This window comes from Rousettus aegyptiacus, unplaced genomic scaffold, assembly GCF_014176215.1.
Source record: "Rousettus aegyptiacus isolate mRouAeg1 unplaced genomic scaffold, mRouAeg1.p scaffold_m13_p_5, whole genome shotgun sequence".
In the NCBI taxonomy this organism is placed as follows: domain Eukaryota; kingdom Metazoa; phylum Chordata; class Mammalia; order Chiroptera; family Pteropodidae; genus Rousettus; species Rousettus aegyptiacus.
Window position 1 is genome coordinate 15,866,023 of NW_023416308.1, and position 21,361 is coordinate 15,887,383.

Here is a 21,361-nt window from a genome sequence, read left to right on the forward strand (position 1 = left end):
GCCATGAAAACTGCCTCCCTCTGGAAGAGGGGCAGCCATCTCCCCATGTCCTGAGCTGAAGCTGAAGAAGCGAAGCCCCTCCTAGGTGGAATCCATTTGACCCCCATAAATCCAGGCCTTCAGGAGGAACCACTGAAGGACTGATCACCAGATGTGAGAAGCTGCTGGCCGCTCAGACCCAAGCGTGTGGTTCCTCAGGGCCAAGATCAAAGGGCCCAAACCTCCCAGAACTGAGAGGTAAAAGGTCACACTGAAGGATGTATTTTCCCCTCTTGCCCTTAGATACTGGTCCTGGGTGGAAAGCTGTTCTTCTAGGTCCCCAGAGCAGCTGACAGGGGATTCAGCAGTTACGGTTTCCAGAGGCACCTGCAGGGACCCTTGGACTGGAAGTTACAGACAGGATAAGGTGGCATAAGGGGTGCTAAATCTCCCACACATTTCACAAGTTGGAAACCTGGCTGGAAGCCAAGCAAACTGACTCCTTGGAATCAGCTGAAGGCAGCTACCAGAGGCTGGAGACAACAGCCTTCAAGACAGGCAGGCTCAAGTGAACACTCTGGGGAGGAGCAGCGAATGAATGAATCACCCCAACCTCTCCTCCAAAGAAGGCTCTGTTCAGATCATGTGAAGCGCAAGGAACTGTGTTCATGTGTGGCCCTCTACTGGTCAGGAGGACTCTAACCAGGAAAGGGAGCTCCTCCGGACACTGCTGCTTCTGACTCTTGAAAGGTGAGCACCGCCATCCCCATTACTGACCACTTTCCCTGCTCCTCCTCTCTTCTAACTCACTTTCTACACTCAGCAGTAGTCATTTTTCTAAAAATGAGAGTCCAACCAATCCCACTGCTAGAAATTTTGCCTAGAGAAATATTCCTACAAATGTGTCAAGACATGTGTCCAGCACTGTTTAATACTAAAAGATTAGGAATAATCCCATGTGTCTAATGATGGTACTGGGCTAAGTATAATAACACATCCACACAACAGAATATGATGCACTGTTAAAAAATAGCAGGGTAAGTCCTAGGTACTGAAACAGAAATTGTCCCGGGTAAGGTGTCATGTGAGAAATCCAAGTGTCAGAAAGAATGTAAGAATAATCTCATTGTTTAAAAAGTCTAACATAATCCTTAAGAGACCACCTGGAAGACTCTGCCAGGTAGTTATCAGTTTCTCTTTAGAGTAGTGAGACAAGAGGCCGGGATGAAATAGTTTTCATTTTCTACTGTTTTGACATTATTTATATTTTTTTCTTATACTTAAGTGCTGCTTTTTAAAATGATAAATGGACAACAAAAAGAAATCTCATGATTTAGTGCAAACATCTCACACTTTTTTGATAGTGCTGTTGTCCAAGGGCAAAAGCCTGCCTGGGTGCACTGCACTCAGGACCTCTGAAGCTATCTCTTTGGCTTCCCCACCAGAGTCACCACTCTGGCTACCTTCTGTCCTACTCTACTTCCTGACCCATCCACAAAAGGCTCTTGCAAGCAGCCCCTTAAGCTTTTGCCATCTTAGCTCCTGCAGTCTCCTATATCTCCAGCTGGTGGCTGTCTCCTCTGCCTTTTTCTAGTCTCAACTCTAACAGAGTATTTACTCTCCTCTGGGAAGGAAGGGTTCCTGTGACATGTCCTCAAGCACATCACAAACAAGAAAGGATCTAGGTCCATATCTGTCTACTACCAGATTAATGACCTGAGGCACTCACCTGATGTCCACAGACGCCTAGTAAACAAACATATGATTCAGTACCTCCATTAAGAGCAACTACAATATGAGAATGGTGATGGTAACTAATGTTTATAAAGCATTTTTAGTTTACAAAAGGCTTTTACGCTCGTCAACTCGTTTAGTCCTTGCAACAACCTCTCAAGGAGTACAGGAAAGGCAAAGGAAGCCCAGAGATGTGGGTAATTCATCCAGGGTTACTATGAGTGTAGGGCTTTTGCCAGGTTTGTTGATCTCAAATCCCATGCCCTTTCCTCAACACGAGCCCTAGCGAGACATTCAGGAATCCCACCTCTCCAACACGGGGCCCCAAACTGCTAGGGTATGTTGAACTCCTACATCTGATTTTTCTAGATTTTCTGCCTATATTCTTACTGTCAGGATATCATGAAAGAGTTTATCATATGACTTATAAAAATCAAGAGAGGGTCTCATGACCAGCAATCCAGTGAGAACATGAAGTCAAATCTAATTAGCCATAATGAATTCACTACTGCTGAATCCTTTTCTAAGAGATGAGCTCCTTTTCTAAGTACTCACTGTCCACTTATTCCATATCTGCAAAATTCCATCATAATTTTGTGGAGTCAAGTCAAAAGGATATGAGTTTACTTTTTCCAGGATCTCTTTTTCCTACTTTTTGAAACCTGAGCCAGTTAGCCATCTCCATATTTATTTTACTAATCAATCCCCAGTGCCTGGTATATAGTAGGTGTAGAACAAATAATGCATACTTAGGGTATTACCTTCAATTCTCCAAGGTGTCTCAAAAATTACTGACAGTGGTTCTGTTATTGTGCTAATAAGTCTTCCCCTCCCCCAGTATATTGAGGAATAATTTTTTCATTCTAAAAATCTAAATACATTTCATGTGTCTGCGTACCCTCTTACATCCTGAGCTTCCTGTCCTCCCTTCCAAGTTTCAACTTGAGCTATAAAAGAAGGGATCTGACTAAATCTCTAAGGTTCTATCCAGATTTGCACGATACCTGATTAAGATGGATGCCAAAGATCTTCTTTTGCCTGGTGTTTATTAAAATGACACCACGGCCCCGCAAGCGCAGACACTTAGCTCTTACTCTGGAAAATACTGACAGTTCCATGAGCAAAGCACTCAGGTAGGCTTGCTCACATACCCTTTTATTTAATTCTTGTAACTCTTCAGGTTGGAGTTATCATCTCCTTTTCACAAATGAGGAACTGAGGTTCAACACAGAGGGTTGTTTTGCAGGTCACAAAACTGGCAGAGCTGGGATTTAACCTAAGTCTTTGGATTCCAGGTCCAAGACACTACAGTTTCCTCAAACAACGATTTTACACTTGCTATCTGACTTACACTGGTATTTCTGAAAGTGTGGCTGAAAGAATAGCAGCACTGGACTTCCCTGGGCAGTTTGTTGAAAATGAAGATTTCTGGCCCCACGATCTGCATTTTAAACAAGCCCTGGTGTTTCTGATGCACACTGAAGACGGAAAGCACTGCTCTACTCCTTCCTACGTGCTCTTGCACTTGACTTCATTCTACTCTTACACTGACCCTGAGAGGTGGGTAGGACAGATCACTATTATGCCCTTGCTACAAATGAGGAAAGGATTGCAAGATAGATTGTTCATCTTATTCTGGATATGATTTAATAAATAAACATTTGGTGGGGGATTTTTACCTCCTCGGTGCTGTTTTTAGTCATTTGTAACCCACAGTAGCTGCCTCTCTCTTCCTCAGTGACACTGTAGTTAATGGTAGTGTTCAGGGTACCTTGGGAAAAGGTCACTCCAGAATATAGGGTCATCTCATGAAAAAGCCACCTTTGGAACTGAAACAAGTTTAAAAAGACAAAGCACAAGACCTGACTTTAGCCAAATTCAGAAATAGTGGTGCTGCTGTAAGAGTCATAGCTGAAGGGAACAGAGCCCAGTGGAGGACCCTCTGATCTAACTAGGATCACTACAGGACAGCCTCAGGCAGGCATGGACAGAAGACAAGTGACACAGCAAAGAAAACTACCCTAATTCAAACCTTGAGGTACTTGGAGGTTTTGTCAATAATGGTGAAGAGTGTGAAGAAAGAATTTATTAGCACTCCTCTAACACTGGCCAGGGAAGGAGGAATTCTAGCCCTTGGAGGAGAAATACAAGACCAATTAGCAGCCCCCTGAGGCAGGGCAGAAGGCCCTAGCTTAGATGATTTTAGACTTGGGAATGATATTTACAGACAAAGGTCTTATTCCATGCTCCCACTTCAAAAGAAAAGCTTTGCCTAGGAGAATAACGCAGAGCAAAGATGGTGATGATGTATATCAGAAGGGCTTGATCCAAGGGTCCAAAGAGAAAGGTGGTCATTTGAAAAAAATGTCATTCTCCCAACAAATGCAGAGTACCCACTGCATTTTAGGCGCTCTGGGGTATAAAGATGAACTAGATATGGCTCCAGACTTATAGAATTTCAAACTCTAAGAGTGACGTTAGATATGTAAACTGAGAGATGAGTAGAATAACAAAGAGGGAGAAAAAGTCTCCTCTCATTGGTGGGGAGGGGTGATGGTGGATTTGGGGAGGCTCTTCCACAGAGGGCAGGATATATTGGTTGAATCTAATAGGCTGATTGCCAGGCAATCGCATTTCAGTATGAAGGCACAACATGAGCAAATGAACTAAGATATAACAGAGTACGGCTCATAAGCTGCAATGCAGAACACATGTTAGGACTGACCAAAGAAGAGGCTGGGATGGCGGAAGAGAGCAGGGGCAGAGCACCAAGGGCCCTGTATGCCAGGTGAAACAGTAGCCCTTAGGCAGTGAAGAGTTATCAGAGGTATGTTCGCAGCAGAGGTTCCCAATGAATAGGATGGAAAGCCTGAAACATCAAAGACACGCTGGTCTTTAGTTGCCAGTTTCTCTCTCTCAAGTCTACAGTTGGCTGTATATATATCTACATGACGTCTGCTGGCCAATGAGTGTTCACGAACAGCAGGCTAAGGCTTTGTCCTCAGGCTACAGTTCCACTGAGTTGGTCATTTTAACAGCTGAGATTTGTTTGTATGGGCTGTAGAATGTACGAATGGGATCACACAACCCCTTTTAGATAATCATCCACTGTTGCTCCGTGATACTAATATTAGAAAACTGAATGTCCAACATTCAGTGTCAAATGTTTATTTACATAGACGTTCTCCTCCTGGCTGCACTGGGGAGAAAATGCTTTGGATGCTTTAACAGATTCCCAGGGGATGCCAGGAGAAGATGCCTGGCCTGGCGGAGAAGATCTGGAAATGTGACCTGGCTAACAACAAACTTTCTGTGTGATCTGAGGCAAGCCATTAAAGCTCTCTGGGCTTCAATTTCTTCCTATGTAGAAGAAAGGAGTTATGTGAACGAAAAATTCCACACTAGTAAGTCAGTGCTGAATGAAGCCACAAGGAAGGGGTTATGGTCAGAGAAAGGTTGACTGGCTGACTACCCAGAGGCTAGTGTCACCTTGGTGAATGACTCTAATCCAGGCCTTGTTTTTGGTCTTTTAGGTCCAGGAACAGGACTTCACAGTACCCAGAGAGGTGCAGACATTCTAGGATGGCTCTACACAACCATTTATCAACCCCATGGTCCATTTATGAAAATTGACATCTATACATTATGAAATCAGAACACCCAAAACCCCTATACAGGCACTACCTCCAGATCCTTCCTATTATCAAGAGTCCTGGGAAGCTGAATTAGGCATGAGAAGGTTGCTCTGCGAGCATGGACTTAAAATAAAGGGAAATAAGAAGCCATGGAGAGAAATTTCATTCTCGCAAGAGTGAACTGGCCAAACTAGCCCTGCCTAAAACAAAAAATCCCCTCTGGTCACCAAATCAAGATTCAGTTTCTTTATCTCGACACACTACTAGTTCTGCCTCACTGACTTTTCATTTTCTCTTTCACTGCTGGCCATTCATTATTCTACCATTATTTTAAAACTTATTTTTAATTAAATAAAAATCATTACTTCTTTAGACATGTAACAATCACCAATTCACATATTATTCAGCCCTGGGAGACACTTGCTTCCCTAGCAGCTAATAACAAATGGTTAACACTCAGAAGCACTACTCTGTGTGAGGCCCTGCCACCCAGTGCTACACATGACTTCACTCATTTTACCCCTCGCAATAACACTAGGAGGTAGATAGGAGGTCAGTATCTCTACTTCATAGAAGAAAAAATGAAGCAGAGAAAGGGTAACTTGTCCAAGGTACACAACTAATAAATGGAAGATCCAGTGTTTCAACCCAAGCAATCTGGTACTAGAGTCTGTGCTTTTGACTACCACACATTACTGCTCTCCTAATATGTAGATCTAACTAGTTTAACTCCCAGAGGACAAACTTCCATTTCAAAGTTCACGGGGAATCACCAACCCATATACCCCTTCCCACCCATCAAAGATTTCTAAAATTTTAAAAACAAATTTTCAAAACTTACGATTAGAATAGAAATTTGACAGACTTCAGGGCATTTCATAATTAGTTTAGGCTAGAGTAGCTGAACTCATTCTTCCCTCTACTGCCTCTCTCTCTCCAGGACTGTACCTACAGAGAAGTGCAGCTCGAGACCCGTTGCTGGACAGACGGACTGCTGGATCAGCCTCTCTGGCTCCTTTGGGGGCAGAAGATGAAGCTTTAACTTCTCACCTCAACATCTGCAGGCAATTTTCCAAAACAACCCAACGTCCGGAATCAATTCCTCCCTGCCATTTACAGTAACTGCACCATGGTGGCTGCTAAGGGAAGGATGTGGGGAAGGGGAAGGGCCGGGAAAGGCCTCGCTTACATCATATCTCTTGGCCACCCCGGCAATTCTTTTAACAAATATCCCTCCCAAGCCAACAATGTGCTCAGTGGTAACACAATGAGGGGCAAAATGCCCCATGATTCCTGACCAAGTTATGCTTACAGAATATTAGGGGTCTCAGGATGTCATTAAGGAGATGATCAAATAAATAAATAAATGTGAAATCAAAATCACAAAAAGAAGTTTCAAAGGAAAGGTCTAAGAAAGCACAAAACAAGGGCGATGACCTATTCTATAACTATTTCTATGAGACATCCAGATAAACATCTGAAGGATGAGCAGGAGTTAATTAGGCCAAATTAAGAGGGAACGAAGGCCGTGTCAGAAGGAAGAAGGGTATGTTCTGGACCCAGTGAGGAGCAGTGAGGCTGAAGTAGAGAGACAGTCAGAGGCTGTGGGGTGAGGCCAGACTATGGGGACTCTGCAGGCCATATTAAGGACTTTGGTTTTTATCCAAGAATGCCAGAAAGTTGTGGAAATGTATAAGAACAGAGAGATGACACGATGTGATGTGGTCAGAGTTTTTCTTTAAAGATCACTCGCTCTGGCTGCTCTATGGAGAATTAGAAGGAACAGAGTGACTATGGACAGTTAGAAAGCTATTGCAGGCATCCATATGAGAAAATGGTAGCCTGGAGCAGAGTGGTGTAAGGAGAAATGCAAAGAAGTGGACACACTCAAAATATTATCTAGAAATACAACTAACAGGCTTGGAAGATGAGAGAAGTAGTATCAAGGACTCCCAGGTTCTGGCTTAAGCAGTGAGCAGATGGTGCTGCCCTCCAATGGGACAGGTTACGATGAAGGGGAGTCAGTTTGGGGGTAAAGATTGAAAGTCCAGCTGGGTCTGAGATGCCTGGAAGACATTCAGATGGACTTGTAAAGTTGACAGTAGGCTAGATAGGTCTAGAGCTCAGTGGAAAGGTTTGGACTGAATTTCGGGGTCATCAGTATGTGAGGACAACAGAAGCCAGGGTGAGGGTGAGATTACCTAGGGAGAAAATAGAGAGCGAACCTGGAGAAACATGAACATTTCAGAGCTAGATAGAAAAGGATAAGCAAACGAGAATGACTCGAGAAGTGGAGGAAAACCAGGACAGTGTGGAATGTCATGAAAGCCAAGGGAAGAGAACGTTTCGACAGTGACAGACACCAATAATAAATGCTAACATCTATTAAGTCATAACTATGGCCAGGTAATGGCAAGGACTTTGACTACATGATCAAATTTAATCTGCACAACAACCTTTTGAGGTGAGAACCATCTCTCCTTTTACAGCTGAAGAAACTGTGGTAAAGAAAGAGTAAGCACCCGACTCAAGGTCAAGGGGCTGGTAGAGAAGCTGGGATAAAAACACAAGCAGCCTGACTCCAAACTCTGATTCACTTTTCTCTACTTCCTCTAGCACAGTTTGGGAGGTCATATAAGATGAAGACTGAAGAGTAGCCACTCTTCTCTAAAGTGGAACTTTAGAGAACGTTTCAGGGGAGAGACAGAATGGAAGCCAGTCTAGAGCCCACTATTAGGAATGCTCCACATTATTACTTGTTTTCCAACTGTCTGAGGGAGCCAGTTAGGAGACCAGGGCACTGTGTCAAATGTGTATCCCTAACAGTATTGAATTTGGTGCCCTTAATATAGCAGATGATGCTCAAAATTACATGTGAACGGTTGGTCAGACTAAGAAGCACAATGTTGCTATGTGCTGCTGCTAACTCTTCACATTACACCATTCTAATGTTTTCAAAGTATCTTCTTCTTCATTGCCTCCTTGACCCTCATAACTATGCTATGAGGTGGATTACTTTCACCACAATTTATAGATAAAAAACCGGAAGTTTATAGTGGCAAAGGAACTTGCCCACAATTACACAGCTATCTTGGCTCAGCTAAGACTCAAATTCAGGTCTTCCAACTTCAAGTCTACTGTTCTTTTCTGGGAGCCCCAGTGCACAGGACCCTTTTGGGAGTTAGGGAGACCTGAGTTCAAAATGTTAGCTCTGTGTGACCCTGGGAAAGATACACCACCTTTCTGAGCCTTCCTGTTTTACAACCAAATGGGGATGCAGGATTATTGTGAGGGCTGAATCAGATATTCTAAGCGAAACTCTCTAAAAAAGCTTAATAGATGTCAGTCATCCATCCCTGGCCCCACCCCACCTCTCTTCATCTCTGTCCTGAATAGCAGCTGTGGGGCTTCTACAGGGTCTTAGTTCTTTCTTCCTAAAGAATAGAGCAGGATTAAGGCACACTTCAGGTTACATGATGCTAATACGGACTAGGAGTCCTAGTTTATGTTCATGCTGGAGTCCCTTGTGGGGGCACAGGAAGGCCCAGGTGTCTGTCCTTCCAGTCCTGTCAGGAAGGCCCCAGCCCCACATCCAATAGTTAGCCAACTTGGCTGGCTGTTTCCTTAGAGATAAACTAGACAAATAGCAAACTAGAATCAAAGGCTTGGATTATTAAATTCAGCAGCAATATCAACAGTACAACAGCAGATGGCAGGGTTGCTCTACACACTCCTGAGCCAGAGACTCAGGAGAAATGTAATGGCATTTTTATTGACAGTTGAGAGTTCACGAACCAACCCTTCAATGCTATCTGACACCCAGTGTGTGGTAGGTAGGGTGAGTGTTTTGATCCTGAAGTTACAGAAGAGGAAACAGAGCCTCTGGGAGATTAAATGACATGCCCATATTCAGGAATGCAAAGAGACTCTTCTTAGTAAAAGGTCAGAATGCCTGGGTTCAAATTCCAGCTGTGCTACTTACTGGCTCTGTGACTGTGAGCAAGTAACCTCCATTGCTGTATTTGTAAATTAAGTTAAGACCAGTTCTACCGTTCTTAGGTTGCTGTAAGAATTAAATAACGCATGTGAAATGCTTGAGACGGTGTATAATAGCACAGAGTAAGTACTCAATAAACGGAAACTGCTACTGCAATTGTGATTCTAAACAGTGCTTGTTTAGATGGGGATGTAGGTGAGAAAATGAGCACGGCTTTCAGTATCAGAAAACACTCTGTCATCAGCCAGCCTATTACACCACAGTCTCTGTTTGCTACATGTGTAACTTCCTCACCGAATTTTCCTGGAGTCACAAATTTAGCAGAAATGGTCTGTTGTCTGATGAAGTGACAACAGCTTTCTAACTGTATTACCCCTTTTCTAGAGCACAGACATGAAAAACCACTTCTTAAAAGAGAAAGCTCAAATAGTCTGCGTTCATGATCCTGAGAAAAGAGGCCCTGAACAGTTCCCAGGAGCCTTACTGGTGGTTTTTTTCCCCTCTGATAACACTGTTAGGAACCAGGGTCAAGCAACGGAGTCCCAGGTAGGGGCCATAAAGACTAACAGAGGCAGCTTCCCCCTCCTCCCACAACCTCTTCTCCTGGACCAAACATCTCTAATGAGAGTAAAAGAACAATCATCAGAAAATTTGCCAAGGTTTTTTGGTTTGCCAACATGACAAGAGTCCAAGTCATCATTGATATCTACACACTTTAACTTCAGCTACAAATGACACACAGACTGATTGCTTTCCCAGCCTCCCCAGATGAAAGGGAGCCAGTTTCAGAGAACTTCAGAGAGCATGGCCCCAGCTCTAGAATCAATGGCACTGCTCAAGGAAAGGGAAGGCCAGAGGTACTTAGAGTCCAAACAGGCCTGTTGCGAAAGTTGAGAAGCAGCAGCAGGAGGGCTGGTCACTCAGATGGCCAGAGATCAGAAGGATCCTGGCCAGGCACCCAACTGTACCAGCACAATTACAGACGGGGCTACTTCTAGGAGATCTGTCAGCTGGCCCACTCTGTACAGTCCCAGGTTCCAGCCTTGAGTGGCTTCCTATTGTCCCAGGCACCTGAGAAACTGGCGGGAAGTGATAAGAGGCAGGATTACGGATATGGCTGCAGATGGGGGATAGGGTAGTATAAGAAGGTGAGGGGAGGAGTTTGGGCCAAACCCCAGCAATTTCTCCATTCAATATCCAGCCCCACCCTGTGGCTAGAAAAACAAAGGTGTGGGGGAAGGGGATAAGAAAAGTCATTTCCTTTATTGTAACTGTAGACCAGCTGGATAAGAGCAAGGCTGGAAGGGAGTCATGAAGAATGAATTTCTTTGAGTAGCATGAAGGCAGGGTCCTGTTTCCAGCAGAACTGCACCCAAATACTCTCAATTCATCAGAGAATCACCGGCGAACTAGGGTGGAAGAGACCTTAATAGACCATTCAGGTTGATGCCTCATGCTCGTAACCCTGGGCTTACTTCTGAGGTCAGACACAGTCCTTGCCAGCACTGAAGATCTTCGTCCATTTGGGCAAAAGTCAAATTGGCTCCAAAGTGGCCACTCTCCCAGGACAAACTGCCAGGCTCCAGTTATCCAGTTTGTGTGAGAAACTTCAGGAAGTCAGGAGATGAGCTCTTTCAATAGAGCGGAATTAGAAAGACTTCTTCCTTGAGGCAAAGCTGTAAAGGGGAGACCAAACCTGGATGCTCTACTTCTCCCACAAGAATGATCTTTGGTTTAATCGTGCCAGGGTAGTTCAAAGTTAAACTTAATCCCTGAGGCTCCATATCAGATGACCAATGAGTATGTAATAAGAGAAAAAAATATATGCATGTACAAGTACGTAGACAAACTCACGATATAATATAAAGTGACAGCTAGTGATTATTAAGGGTTTTGTTTCAGGTGCTATGCTAGGCGCTTTATATAAATTATTATATCTAATTATCCCCAACAACCTTATGGGATAAGTACTATTTTATTCCCATTTTACAGATGAGATGCCTGAAGTTCAGGGGAGTCATCTAAGGCCAGTAAATAAATTGCAAAGCCAGGATTTGAAACCAGACAGTCTCATCCCATAACCTGCACTCTTACCTGCCTTACTTCTTTATAAGCATGTACTTGTGTGTGTGTCTATATGTCTCTCTTTCTCATACACAGGGTGTTCTCTAATAAACTAGCACCTGACTAGACCTGCAAATGATCCAAGACTTCAGTTCCAAGGCCAACTCTTGTCTTCCATGGCCTGTTTGTGTAACTCTTTTTGTCTTTTTGGTTTCAGGCCTCTCATGTCTGATATGAAGGGGTTATAGCATAAGTAGGTGGTCCCTTCTAGTCCTGAAGTTCTTTAGTTAAGAGAGAGTCCAGGAAGTCCAAAGATTACCATGTTCTACCCAATCCAACTTATTTTAGATAGGAAATATTCATACAGAGGAAAGCAGTAGGAATAAATATGACTTATGGGTTAGATGCCAAGGCAAGCCTCAGCCTGAGAACTCACTAGGTTCTGATGTTGCTCATTAGCTTCAGTCTAAAATGAGAGGGTTAGCCCAAGGCTTTGTCTATGATGTCCCTTACAGCTCTGACATCTGCTCCTATCTAACCAAAATGCACAGTAAAGGTAGAATCAACTTCCCCAAGAGTAAAAGGAGGAAGAACCAATGTAATTAGATCTAGAGAAGGCTGGAGAGCTGATTTAGAGCTAAAAGGGCAGAAAATGCTGGTTCTTCTTCAATTCTTCCAGAGGCCAGAACTTTTCGGCCCTCCCTGCAACCCCCGAAGCACCCCTCCCCGCGTTCCCCTCCAGTCGGGTGGAGGCAAATGCTTAAAGGTCAACATCAGCACAGAGGATGCTTTGCAGCAAAAGCTATGTGTGGGAATTGGAATCTATAGCAAGTGGTGCCTGTTTGGTCTGTCTCATTCTCGAGACGGGAGCCCAGCCCCGCCACTTCAGACAACGGGGATAACACATGCCCGCCCGGCCTCAGATGAGTAGTGACTACAGGCCAGGCACTGTTTTATGCTCTGGAAAATGCAAAGACAAGCTCCCACTCTTGAGGATTCCAATCTCACAGCGGAAAGTAACAACCATTCAGTGGGTGTCAACCATGTTCCGGGGCCCTGGCATATATTATTTAATTCAATCTTAATAAGTCTATGAAATAGATCCTTAATATCTATTATTTTCCTTATAAGGAAATAACCTCAGACAGCAGGAACAAATTTGACTTTAAAGTTTGTGTTATTTTAAAGAAACTGAGCAGCCTCGAAACAATAAGAGCTATAATAAAGTTAATAACAAAAAGCAGGAAACTAGGGAGGCATCCTGCAGTGAAGAGCTGGCTTTGCAAACTGCACCAAAAACAACCCTTAAGGCACCTGCATAATCGGTAGTGTAGGCAAGGGAAAGTCACTCTGGGCCTCAGTTTCCTTACCTAAAAAGTGAGGGTGTTGGGACACCATGGAAAGGTCTGCTCTCACCACCACCCCCCATCCTACTTCTACCTGGCCCATTGGTGGCTCTTCCACTCTCACCTTGCTCATGTCCTCTTCTTTGGCACATCTCTTCCTACCCTGCACCCACCGAAAGAGAAACTCTCACGTCAGAAACTTGTTTGTGTAGTTTCCAGAAAATGAAATAGTTCCTGGACTGTACAGTGCAATAACAAAAACAGGAGGATAGATCTACTTACCGGAAGCAAGAGTTGTGCCAGGCTTCGTTGACAGTCCTGTATAATCTCTGGCTCGGAGGAACATGGTCCCCACAGCCCCGACACCTCCAGGCATCTTCGCCTGCACACAAAACCAAGGGGTTCAGAGGCCTGAAGTAGCAGGGGGCCAAAGGGACAGGATTCCTACCATGTGGAATAAGACTTAACAGGATCTCATGTTGAAAGGGCTGGGCCAATGCTCTGCTGGACACACACTTCTCTCCTCCATGAGATCTCTCGTAAGCACTTAACCCTGCCTACTCATCTCCCTAGGGAAAGGGAATTCTTGGCCTCAAAAGTATCTCATTTCATTTTTTAAAAAACAGTTCTGATTATTCTTTTCTCTACCAAAACAAAACCCGCCTTTTCTAGAAGTATCAGTCCTTATTTATAGTTCCGAGTAGACAAAATAAGCAAGATCTCTTTTCAGATCAGCCTTTCCTACAACTATTCCCAGCCAGAACTCAAAAGCATCTCTCTAGGTTAATCAAGTTATTTCCTTTTCCTATTCCTCAAAGGTCCTGGTTGTACAGATTTTCCATCACCTAGTCCCGGAGCTCATTCATTCAACACCATCATGGGTCTTCTCTTTGGACCCATGGGACCTCTCCAAGCTCTACATTGGAGATTGTTAGAAAACATCACCACTGCTCCTCAGGAAGTAAATCCACTGGAAAAGGGACATTCTTCCACATTGTAAATTTTCACTTAGATGTTCTTTCAGAACTAGAAGCAAAGTGCTATTTTAGTTTATAGAAAGAAGTTATGGGTACAGAAGGGAAAGGACAAACATTTAACGAATTCCTCCTAAATGCCAAGAACTGTGCTAGCTGCTTTCACAGACTCAATCTCATTTAATTCTCAAAATAACCCTGTGAGACAGGTATTATTATATTCATTTAATGGATGGGAGAATTGAAACTTGGGGTCAGGGGTGACAGGCCAAGTGGCAGATCTTATATCCCAATTTAGGTCTGGCTCATTCTAAAGCCCTTGCTCTTTCCACTCCGCCATGTTAATTCCTCTTAGGGGAGCCAGGAAAGTCTTTGTAGAGGAAGCTGACACTTGAGCTGAGCCTTGAAAGATGGGGAAGATTTATCAAAGGCTGAGAAAGAATGGGGAAGCGCTGTGTAGGCTGAGATAGTAGCACGGACAATGGCACAGAGTCAGTCCATGTCCCTCCGAAAGGGACAAAACACATTACTCCTGGTGTGGCTCAGATGCCAACTTCTTGAAATAAAGAAGGCAGCTGAGATCAAGCTGTGGTACCTGACTCAGCCCCAGAAGGCGGGACAAGGTTGTTACAAGACTCCCTTGTGCTCTCAGTGTATGCAGCTTTGTTCTCTCTGGGTAACTCTAGACTGCTACAGGCACAGTGACAGCCACCGAACCCTATTTCACAGGCAAAGGGGACATGAATAGACAATGCACTGCTCCAGGCACTTCGAGATTGCTCAGCAGCATTCTGGGGCAGCCAGGGCACAGAGAGCTGTCCTCATACCCCAGAGGAAAGTTAAACAAGCTGGCAGGAGGCTAAAAAACCTCAGCCCACTCACTTCTCTCCTCTAAATCCAGTGATAGGACATATATGCCCATCACCTCCTGGATCTAAAATGCTCAGACTCTCATGAGGGGCCTTTTTATTTCATAGGTGGCAGAGGCCAGAGAGTACACCATTATCCTCACAAACTCCCAGGCAGAAAGTCTGAGAGGCTCATAAAAATTGGGTTATGAACAATGGGCAAAACAGTGAATTAGTGAGAGGGTTTCTGATGAAAACAGACATCCAAATTAATCTCCCAAGTTCTGGAGGTACCAGTTTGAAACAATTTTGGAACTCTTACACAGAAGGGCTTTCAGAGTCAGCTTGTGAACTGCCACACCTCTCACCCCAGCAAAATCTCATTATGTTAAGCCACACCTTGTTTCTTGTTTTTACTTTTTAACCCAAACAGAACGGTCTCTAACCTGACCACCCACTTATTCAACAATTCAACATCCTGGCTCTGAACTACTTCTGGCTGTTTCAAAAATGGAAAAAGGTTCAGGACTTTCCACTATGAGGATATTCGAGAGAACCTGTTATTGCTACACTTTCCCCAGCTTGCCCTGATTTTTCCAGTCTTGAGAAACTCAAAGCCATTCAAAACGAATTTAGCACCTGCTGTGTGGTAGGAACTAGGGGCACAATATTCAAGACCCCTATTCCCTCCTCTCATATCCACCTGGTTCCACCTCCTAGATGTCTCTCCAATCCTTCCCTGCCCTTCAGCGCAGTCTGAGTTCAGGTCTTTGGCTTCTCTTCCCTGTATACTACTGGATAATATTAGCTGGTTCACCCAGACTCCCTAATGTCTACAGAACAAAGGCTCCAATGCTTAGCATGGCACTCCTGTTCCAGATTCCATCCCACCCCACCTCTCAGAAGATATGCACTTTTGGTTATCTCCACCACCACTCCTTTCTCCATTGACTCCTTCCAGTTATCGCTTAAAACAAGTTCAAGTCTTTCCCATTAAAAAATAATCTGGACCCCATTTTCTCCTCTAGCTACCATATTTGCTTCCTCTCTTCACAGTCACACGTATTAAAAGGTTGTCTACACATCGCTGCCCTCATTTCCTCACTTCCCACTTACTGCGCAGTCCAATGCAATCTGACTTCCACCCCCCACCATTTCTCTGAAACTGTCTCACCAAGGTCAACGGTGACCGCTTACTGCTAAATTCAATGGACATGCTTCAGTCAATCCTTTCAGCAAATATTTATCGCATGACAACTATGTGTCTAACATTGTGCTGGGGAAAGAGCAGCAAACAAGAGAAAGATTAAACAAAGAGCAGATACTGAACATTAACATAATTATTTTTTTATAATTGAGACAAGTGATTTGAAGAAGATATCAAGTGCATAACTAGGAAAATGGGAGTGGGGTAAACAAGTATTCCTTAAGGAAGTATTTTCCAAGCTGAGCACCAAAGGATGAATATAAATTAACCAGGCAAAAAGGAAGTAGGAAGGAAGGATAACACTGGAGATTGGGATGGGGGTGGAATGTGTGTGCAAAAGTCCTTAGGTAGGAATGCAAACTCCTCACACACCATTAAAGTTGGCTACTGCCTGCTCCAAAGGACTAGGGGACTCAAGGCTGGTCTCTGGTTTACTAATGTCCCTCAACAAACATCTGGCCCTCCACAAAGTGGCCCCAAAGAACCTTTATGTCTCATCATCCCTTACAAAGTGATGCTCTAGTCACACCTTATCTATTTTCTACTCCTGTCACACACGTTCATGTTCTTGCATCCTAATATTCATAGCTCGAGCTATTCTGTATTTAGAGCACTTCATCCATCTTTTCCCTTAATCAAACTTCTATCCATCCTTGATGGTCCTCAAAAGGCAGGCAGTGTCTGTTTCACTTTAATTACAGTTCATTATGTTTCTGCCTCTCTCAGTCCCTCTCCTCTGCCCCATTCCCCCACAGTTCTAAGAGGCAAAGATTGCATCTTGAAGATCTTCAAATCTCCAGGGCCTAGCATAAAGCCTAGTGCAGAACAGACATCCCTTTGCATGATGAATCCAACTGAAAAGCTTTTCCAAACTGCCAGCTATTAAAGGTAATTTCCAAAGCTAAGCTCCAACAGTCAGCAGGGATGACAACGATAAATGTTCTTGTTCCCAGGGTGACTACTCACAGGTTAAGGTAACATATAGATAGACAGGCCTCAGTCTATCATATTGTACCTGCGCAAAGATAGTTTATTTACCTGGAGCTTTCAGCCTCCCAACCCCAAACACTCTTCAAAAGAAAACTCGTGGCCTCTTCAACTCCCTTACAGTCCAGAAAGTCAATAATCCTAACTCTTTTACAACCTCCATTCTAGGAAATATAAGACAAATAGAATAATATAAAGTCTATAGAGATTTCTATGAGGCCTAGCGGAAGACCAATGCGGAGTCCAGTCCAGTCTGCTTGGAATATTCTTCCCCTAGGAAAATACCTCATTGTACCAGGCTGTTCACCCTCTCCCTTTAATGTGTTTACCTCTCATATCTGCAGACTTATCAACAGTGGCTACTGATTGAGAGTCCAGAAAGGGACCTTGATTAAGTAAATGTCTCCAGCAGCCTCAAACAATAAGGGGCCCTTATTATGTGTTTAATAATCAGAAAACTGTGCCTTCATTACGGGAATTTGTTGCTTTTAAGAAGGGGTAAATGTGCAATGCAAAGAAGGTAAGAATTGTAACAAACCTCATTACAGACTTCTTACCTTTACGATCTTTTAGATATACTTAAAAAATATAAAATATATAATTTCTTTCTCCCAACTTAATTGGTGATGTGACCTTCCAACAATCTGAGAATCTACTGGGCAGGCATTAGGATGGCAAGGCTGGAAGGGCCTTTAAAAATCGTCTACTCTAATCCAACTCTTGCATTTTTCTGAATGAAAAATGGGCTTGGAGAAGGAGAATCAAGTTTTCTAACCATCAGAAAGCTGGTCTAAGAGGGGCTAAACCCAAGTTCTAGGACTACCAGACCACCTATATTTTTATTATCCTATGCAGCCTCAGATAAGGTGAGACTTGTTCAAGACTATACAGTTAATCAGTGGAAGGGCTCCGCCTGGTATCCCAGCTCAGAGTCAGTGAATTTCCCATAAGACACTAACATTCGCCTTAACCTTGGTCTAAGAACTGGGTTTCTGCAAACTAGTCCTTTTCAGACTTCAAAGTGGTGAGAAATCCCCAAGGGCTGAGAGAGCTCATGAGACCATAAAGCCTAGACTGAACCAACATACACAGGTCCTATCCTCTCATTTGAGAAAAATCTTTGATGCTTCTCATGTTCCACTACACAATGAGAACCAGGAACAAAACCCAGCCAATTCAGTGCAGCACAAAACAACAAGTATGGTAACCACTGTGCCCCCTGGGAACTGGCAGGTCAGGTGTATAAACCCCACTTGTTCCGGGATAAAGCAGGAAAGAGAGGGGCAGGGCAGCAACTGGTGGGAAACAGCTGAGAGAAAAGATCCCATTCTAATGCACTACCAACAAGACTAAGAGTAACGATTAACGTTCCTCCAGATACTTTTCCCTGTATCCCAAAGGGTTTTCCTCCTCATAAGCTTACCAAAGGGAGTGTCTAAGGAAAGAAAGACTAGATGATTTTTAAAGGAGCTTGTGAACTTCTCTGGACCTTAGATTCTTCCTTCATAAAAGGAGAGATTAAATTATACCTTCTAGCTCTAAGAGTCTGTGATACCAAACCAGGGGCCTCTCATTTTTCAAGCTAAGGCACAGAGACATCAAAAGTTTCATTCTTGCTGTTGTTCTCTTATGCCCTTTAGTTTATTAAGAAAAATTTGTAAGGGTCAAGAAGAATTGAAGTTAGACCTGAGTTTGAAACCTGGCTTTGTGTCCTTAGGCAAATTATTTAACCTCTCTGAGCTTGTCTCTTAATCTTTAAAAAGAGGATAATACCACTTCTTTACAGGATTACCAAAGGGATTAAGAGAAATAATGCAATATATATGAAAATACCTCCTGTAGTGCCCAACACTTAGTTGGCAACTCAATTGTCAGTAGTTTTTTTTCTATCTTTCATGTACGTCTAGGGGGTTGGCTGGGAGAGAGGTTGAGCTGAATACACTAACCTCTAAAACCTGAAAGGAATGTTTTCAAAACAAATTCAGTAAATGTCTTCTATGCGCCCATGCGCAAGACACAGACTAGGCCATGAACTGCTGGGGCCCTTGGTGAGTACTTTTGGGGTGTGAGGGACAAGGATATGTACAGATACAACACATGTCAGAAAGGGACAAACCAGGTGCTGGGGGCAGGGCAAGGTTGGTAGAGTAATAAGATACTTGGTAGAGAAACAAACAAGACAGATGGTTCCTACAGCTTTTGGGCACTCAGGTTCTCATTTCCTCCCATAAGTTTACTTAACTGTGAATGAGTTGGCAATTTCTTATCTAGAGGAAGGCCTATAAAGAATCTCTTTACCAGAGAACTTGTTAACCAATTCATATATCCCCAGACAGCAGTTCTCTACCCATTGTCAATGAGGGGGGAAAAAACTCCAACTACTTTGAATCCTTGTTAGGTGCAAGGCAGTGTCCTAAGCACTATGCAAGCATGAATTAATCAAATATAAAGATCCCATAAGGTAAGGGCTAATACTGAAAGACTATTACTGTTCCCATTTTAGTGAAGAGGAAATGGAAATGCTCAACCAACAAGTATTAGAGGTGGGATTTGACTATAGGTCTGCTAATTCCAAAGTCTGTGCCTTTACATTTTAGACTTTCCTAGAAAAATAAATTATAGGCAGAAAGAGCTAACTAACTAAATAGAATCCCAGGGTGGATGCTCAAAGTATACTGTAATAGAACTAAGTAATCGTTTCATGTTCTAGCTACTATTGGATATAAATTAATAGGTAAAGGAGTCTAATTCTTGCTACTGTATAAAGGTCGAGTGAGAAAGAAGATAGACTTTCAAGAGTATGTACAGCTCTAAGACTTTTCACTGAAATATCAAAGTGATGCCCCATTCCTTCCTAATATGTCCCTGAAAACGAGCCCCTCTAGGTTGCACTGGCCTGGGAATTAACCAGCCCTCAAAAGATACAGAAAACCCATCAGGAATGTGGAAAGCTTAACACTTTCCCTTGAACCTGATGGGTTTCAATTCAGCTTTAAACCGTATGGACCTCTTAGACCCTACCTTGATACCTCTATCCCATGCCCAGGGCTTTCTAAGTCACCCTGCCTTGTCCATGACATGAGGCATTTGCTGACATGAGGCATTTCCTCCTGGTCAGTGCCTTCTTATCCATTCCTATCATTAACAGCTCAGCTCAGGGTCCACTGTATGCACCTCCAGATTGGTGCCCTTCCTTACCCTTGTCCAATTCATTCTGTCCACCAGTGCAAGATAGTCTAAAACCAAAATGTCCATATCATGACTCTTTCTGCCTCTAACACTATGTCTCTACTGCAGACTGAAAAATTCCATAAGCCTAGCATTAAGCCCTCCGGTTTGGTTTCACTCAGGGCCTTAACTCATTCTTTCACTCTAAAATGCTTTTCCCTCAGATACCTAAATGGCTCAATCCTTTGCTTCATTTCTGTTCAGATATCCTTAACCAGAGAGGTTTTCCACTGCTCCTATGCCCTTATCCTATTTTATTTCTCTTCAGAGCATTTATGTAATATTTATATATTTAATTATTGCCTCTCTCTCTCCACCAGAACATACACTCCATGAGGGAAGGGATTTGGTCTACATTGTCCCCTGATGTATCCCCCAAAGCCTTGAAGTGCTTGGCACGTAGTAGGAATTCAATATGTATTTGTAGAATGAATGTAGGACTAGAGTTCTCCTTCACCTTTGAAATTCCATAAGGTTATCACATACAGGCTTGTCTTGATTTGTCCTTTTTTTCTTAATTACTCTAAGCAGACAGGAAACTTCTCGAAGGCATAAACTATGTATTATTCATTTCCGCAAGTATTTACTAAGGGCTTACTGTGTGCCTGCCAGACCTTCCATGCCTCAAACAGCCTGGAATATTAGAAAACGCAATGGAAGAGAATTCCTACGGTTAGTCCTGGCTCTACCACTAGTTAAGGGACTCTAGACAAATCCATTTTCTTCCCTGGGCCTCAGTTTTTTCATATGTAAAATGAAGAGTTACATTATCTCAAGTCTCTCCTGGTTCTAACATCCGTTAAAATTTATAAGAGGTAAAACTTGTCCCAGTCCAGTGCCTCAGACATCACAGGCACTCAGTAAATATTTGATTTCTTTGTTGTTGATTCTCCTGTTACACAGTAATCGAAGTTGTCTTGGAACAGTTGGCCAGAACAAGTAAAAGTTTAAGTCTCACTTCCTCCTCTGACTCCACGGGCAACCTCATTCTGGTGTTTGGGATACAGAGAGGATGAAGTACTGAATTTGGTTAGAAAACATGACCTCTGATCACCACCATTTTTTTGGCTATGGCACCTTAAACGAATCATTTCTGAACCTTAGTCTCCTCCCTCAATGAAAAAGCCATGCTGGCTTTCTTGCAGTTCTACAAAGGCACTACATGCCTTCCTACTTCGGGGCTTTTTTATGCTGTCTTCTCTACCTGGAATGTTCTTTGTCCTTTCTTTGCTGGACTAATTTCTACTTAGCCTCAGGAAGTTAACATAAATTTGCTCTTTTAGGAAAGTATTCCCTATCCATTCTCCTCATCTCTGGTGCACTCTTATAACACTTACCTCGACTGTTTAATCTCAGTTATTA

General features: G+C 43.3%; 1 protein-coding gene and 1 long non-coding RNA gene across 5 annotated transcripts in view; one reads left to right on the forward strand and one right to left on the reverse strand.

Annotated features, from left to right (window-relative positions):
- LIMK2 (LIM domain kinase 2) overlaps nucleotides 1–21,361 on the reverse strand; it is a 51,458-nt gene that overhangs the window by 28,228 nt on the left and 1,869 nt on the right. For 2 of the 4 annotated variants that reach the window (XM_016165448.2, XM_016165510.2), the window contains one exon: nucleotides 13,038–13,137. The exons of 1 other annotated variant lie outside the window; for it this stretch is intronic. In XM_016165448.2, coding sequence (XP_016020934.1) covers nucleotides 13,038–13,137 — 100 coding nt within the window. Of the gene's footprint in view, nucleotides 1–10,820; nucleotides 11,022–13,037; nucleotides 13,138–21,361 lie in introns of those variants that run through there. One more of the 4 variants, XM_036221452.1, reaches the window with a different exon arrangement.
- Nucleotides 2,089–7,605, forward strand: LOC118602933. The gene is made up of 2 exons (XR_004951020.1): nucleotides 2,089–3,273; nucleotides 6,289–7,605. It is a non-coding gene; the product is annotated as an uncharacterized LOC118602933 (long non-coding RNA).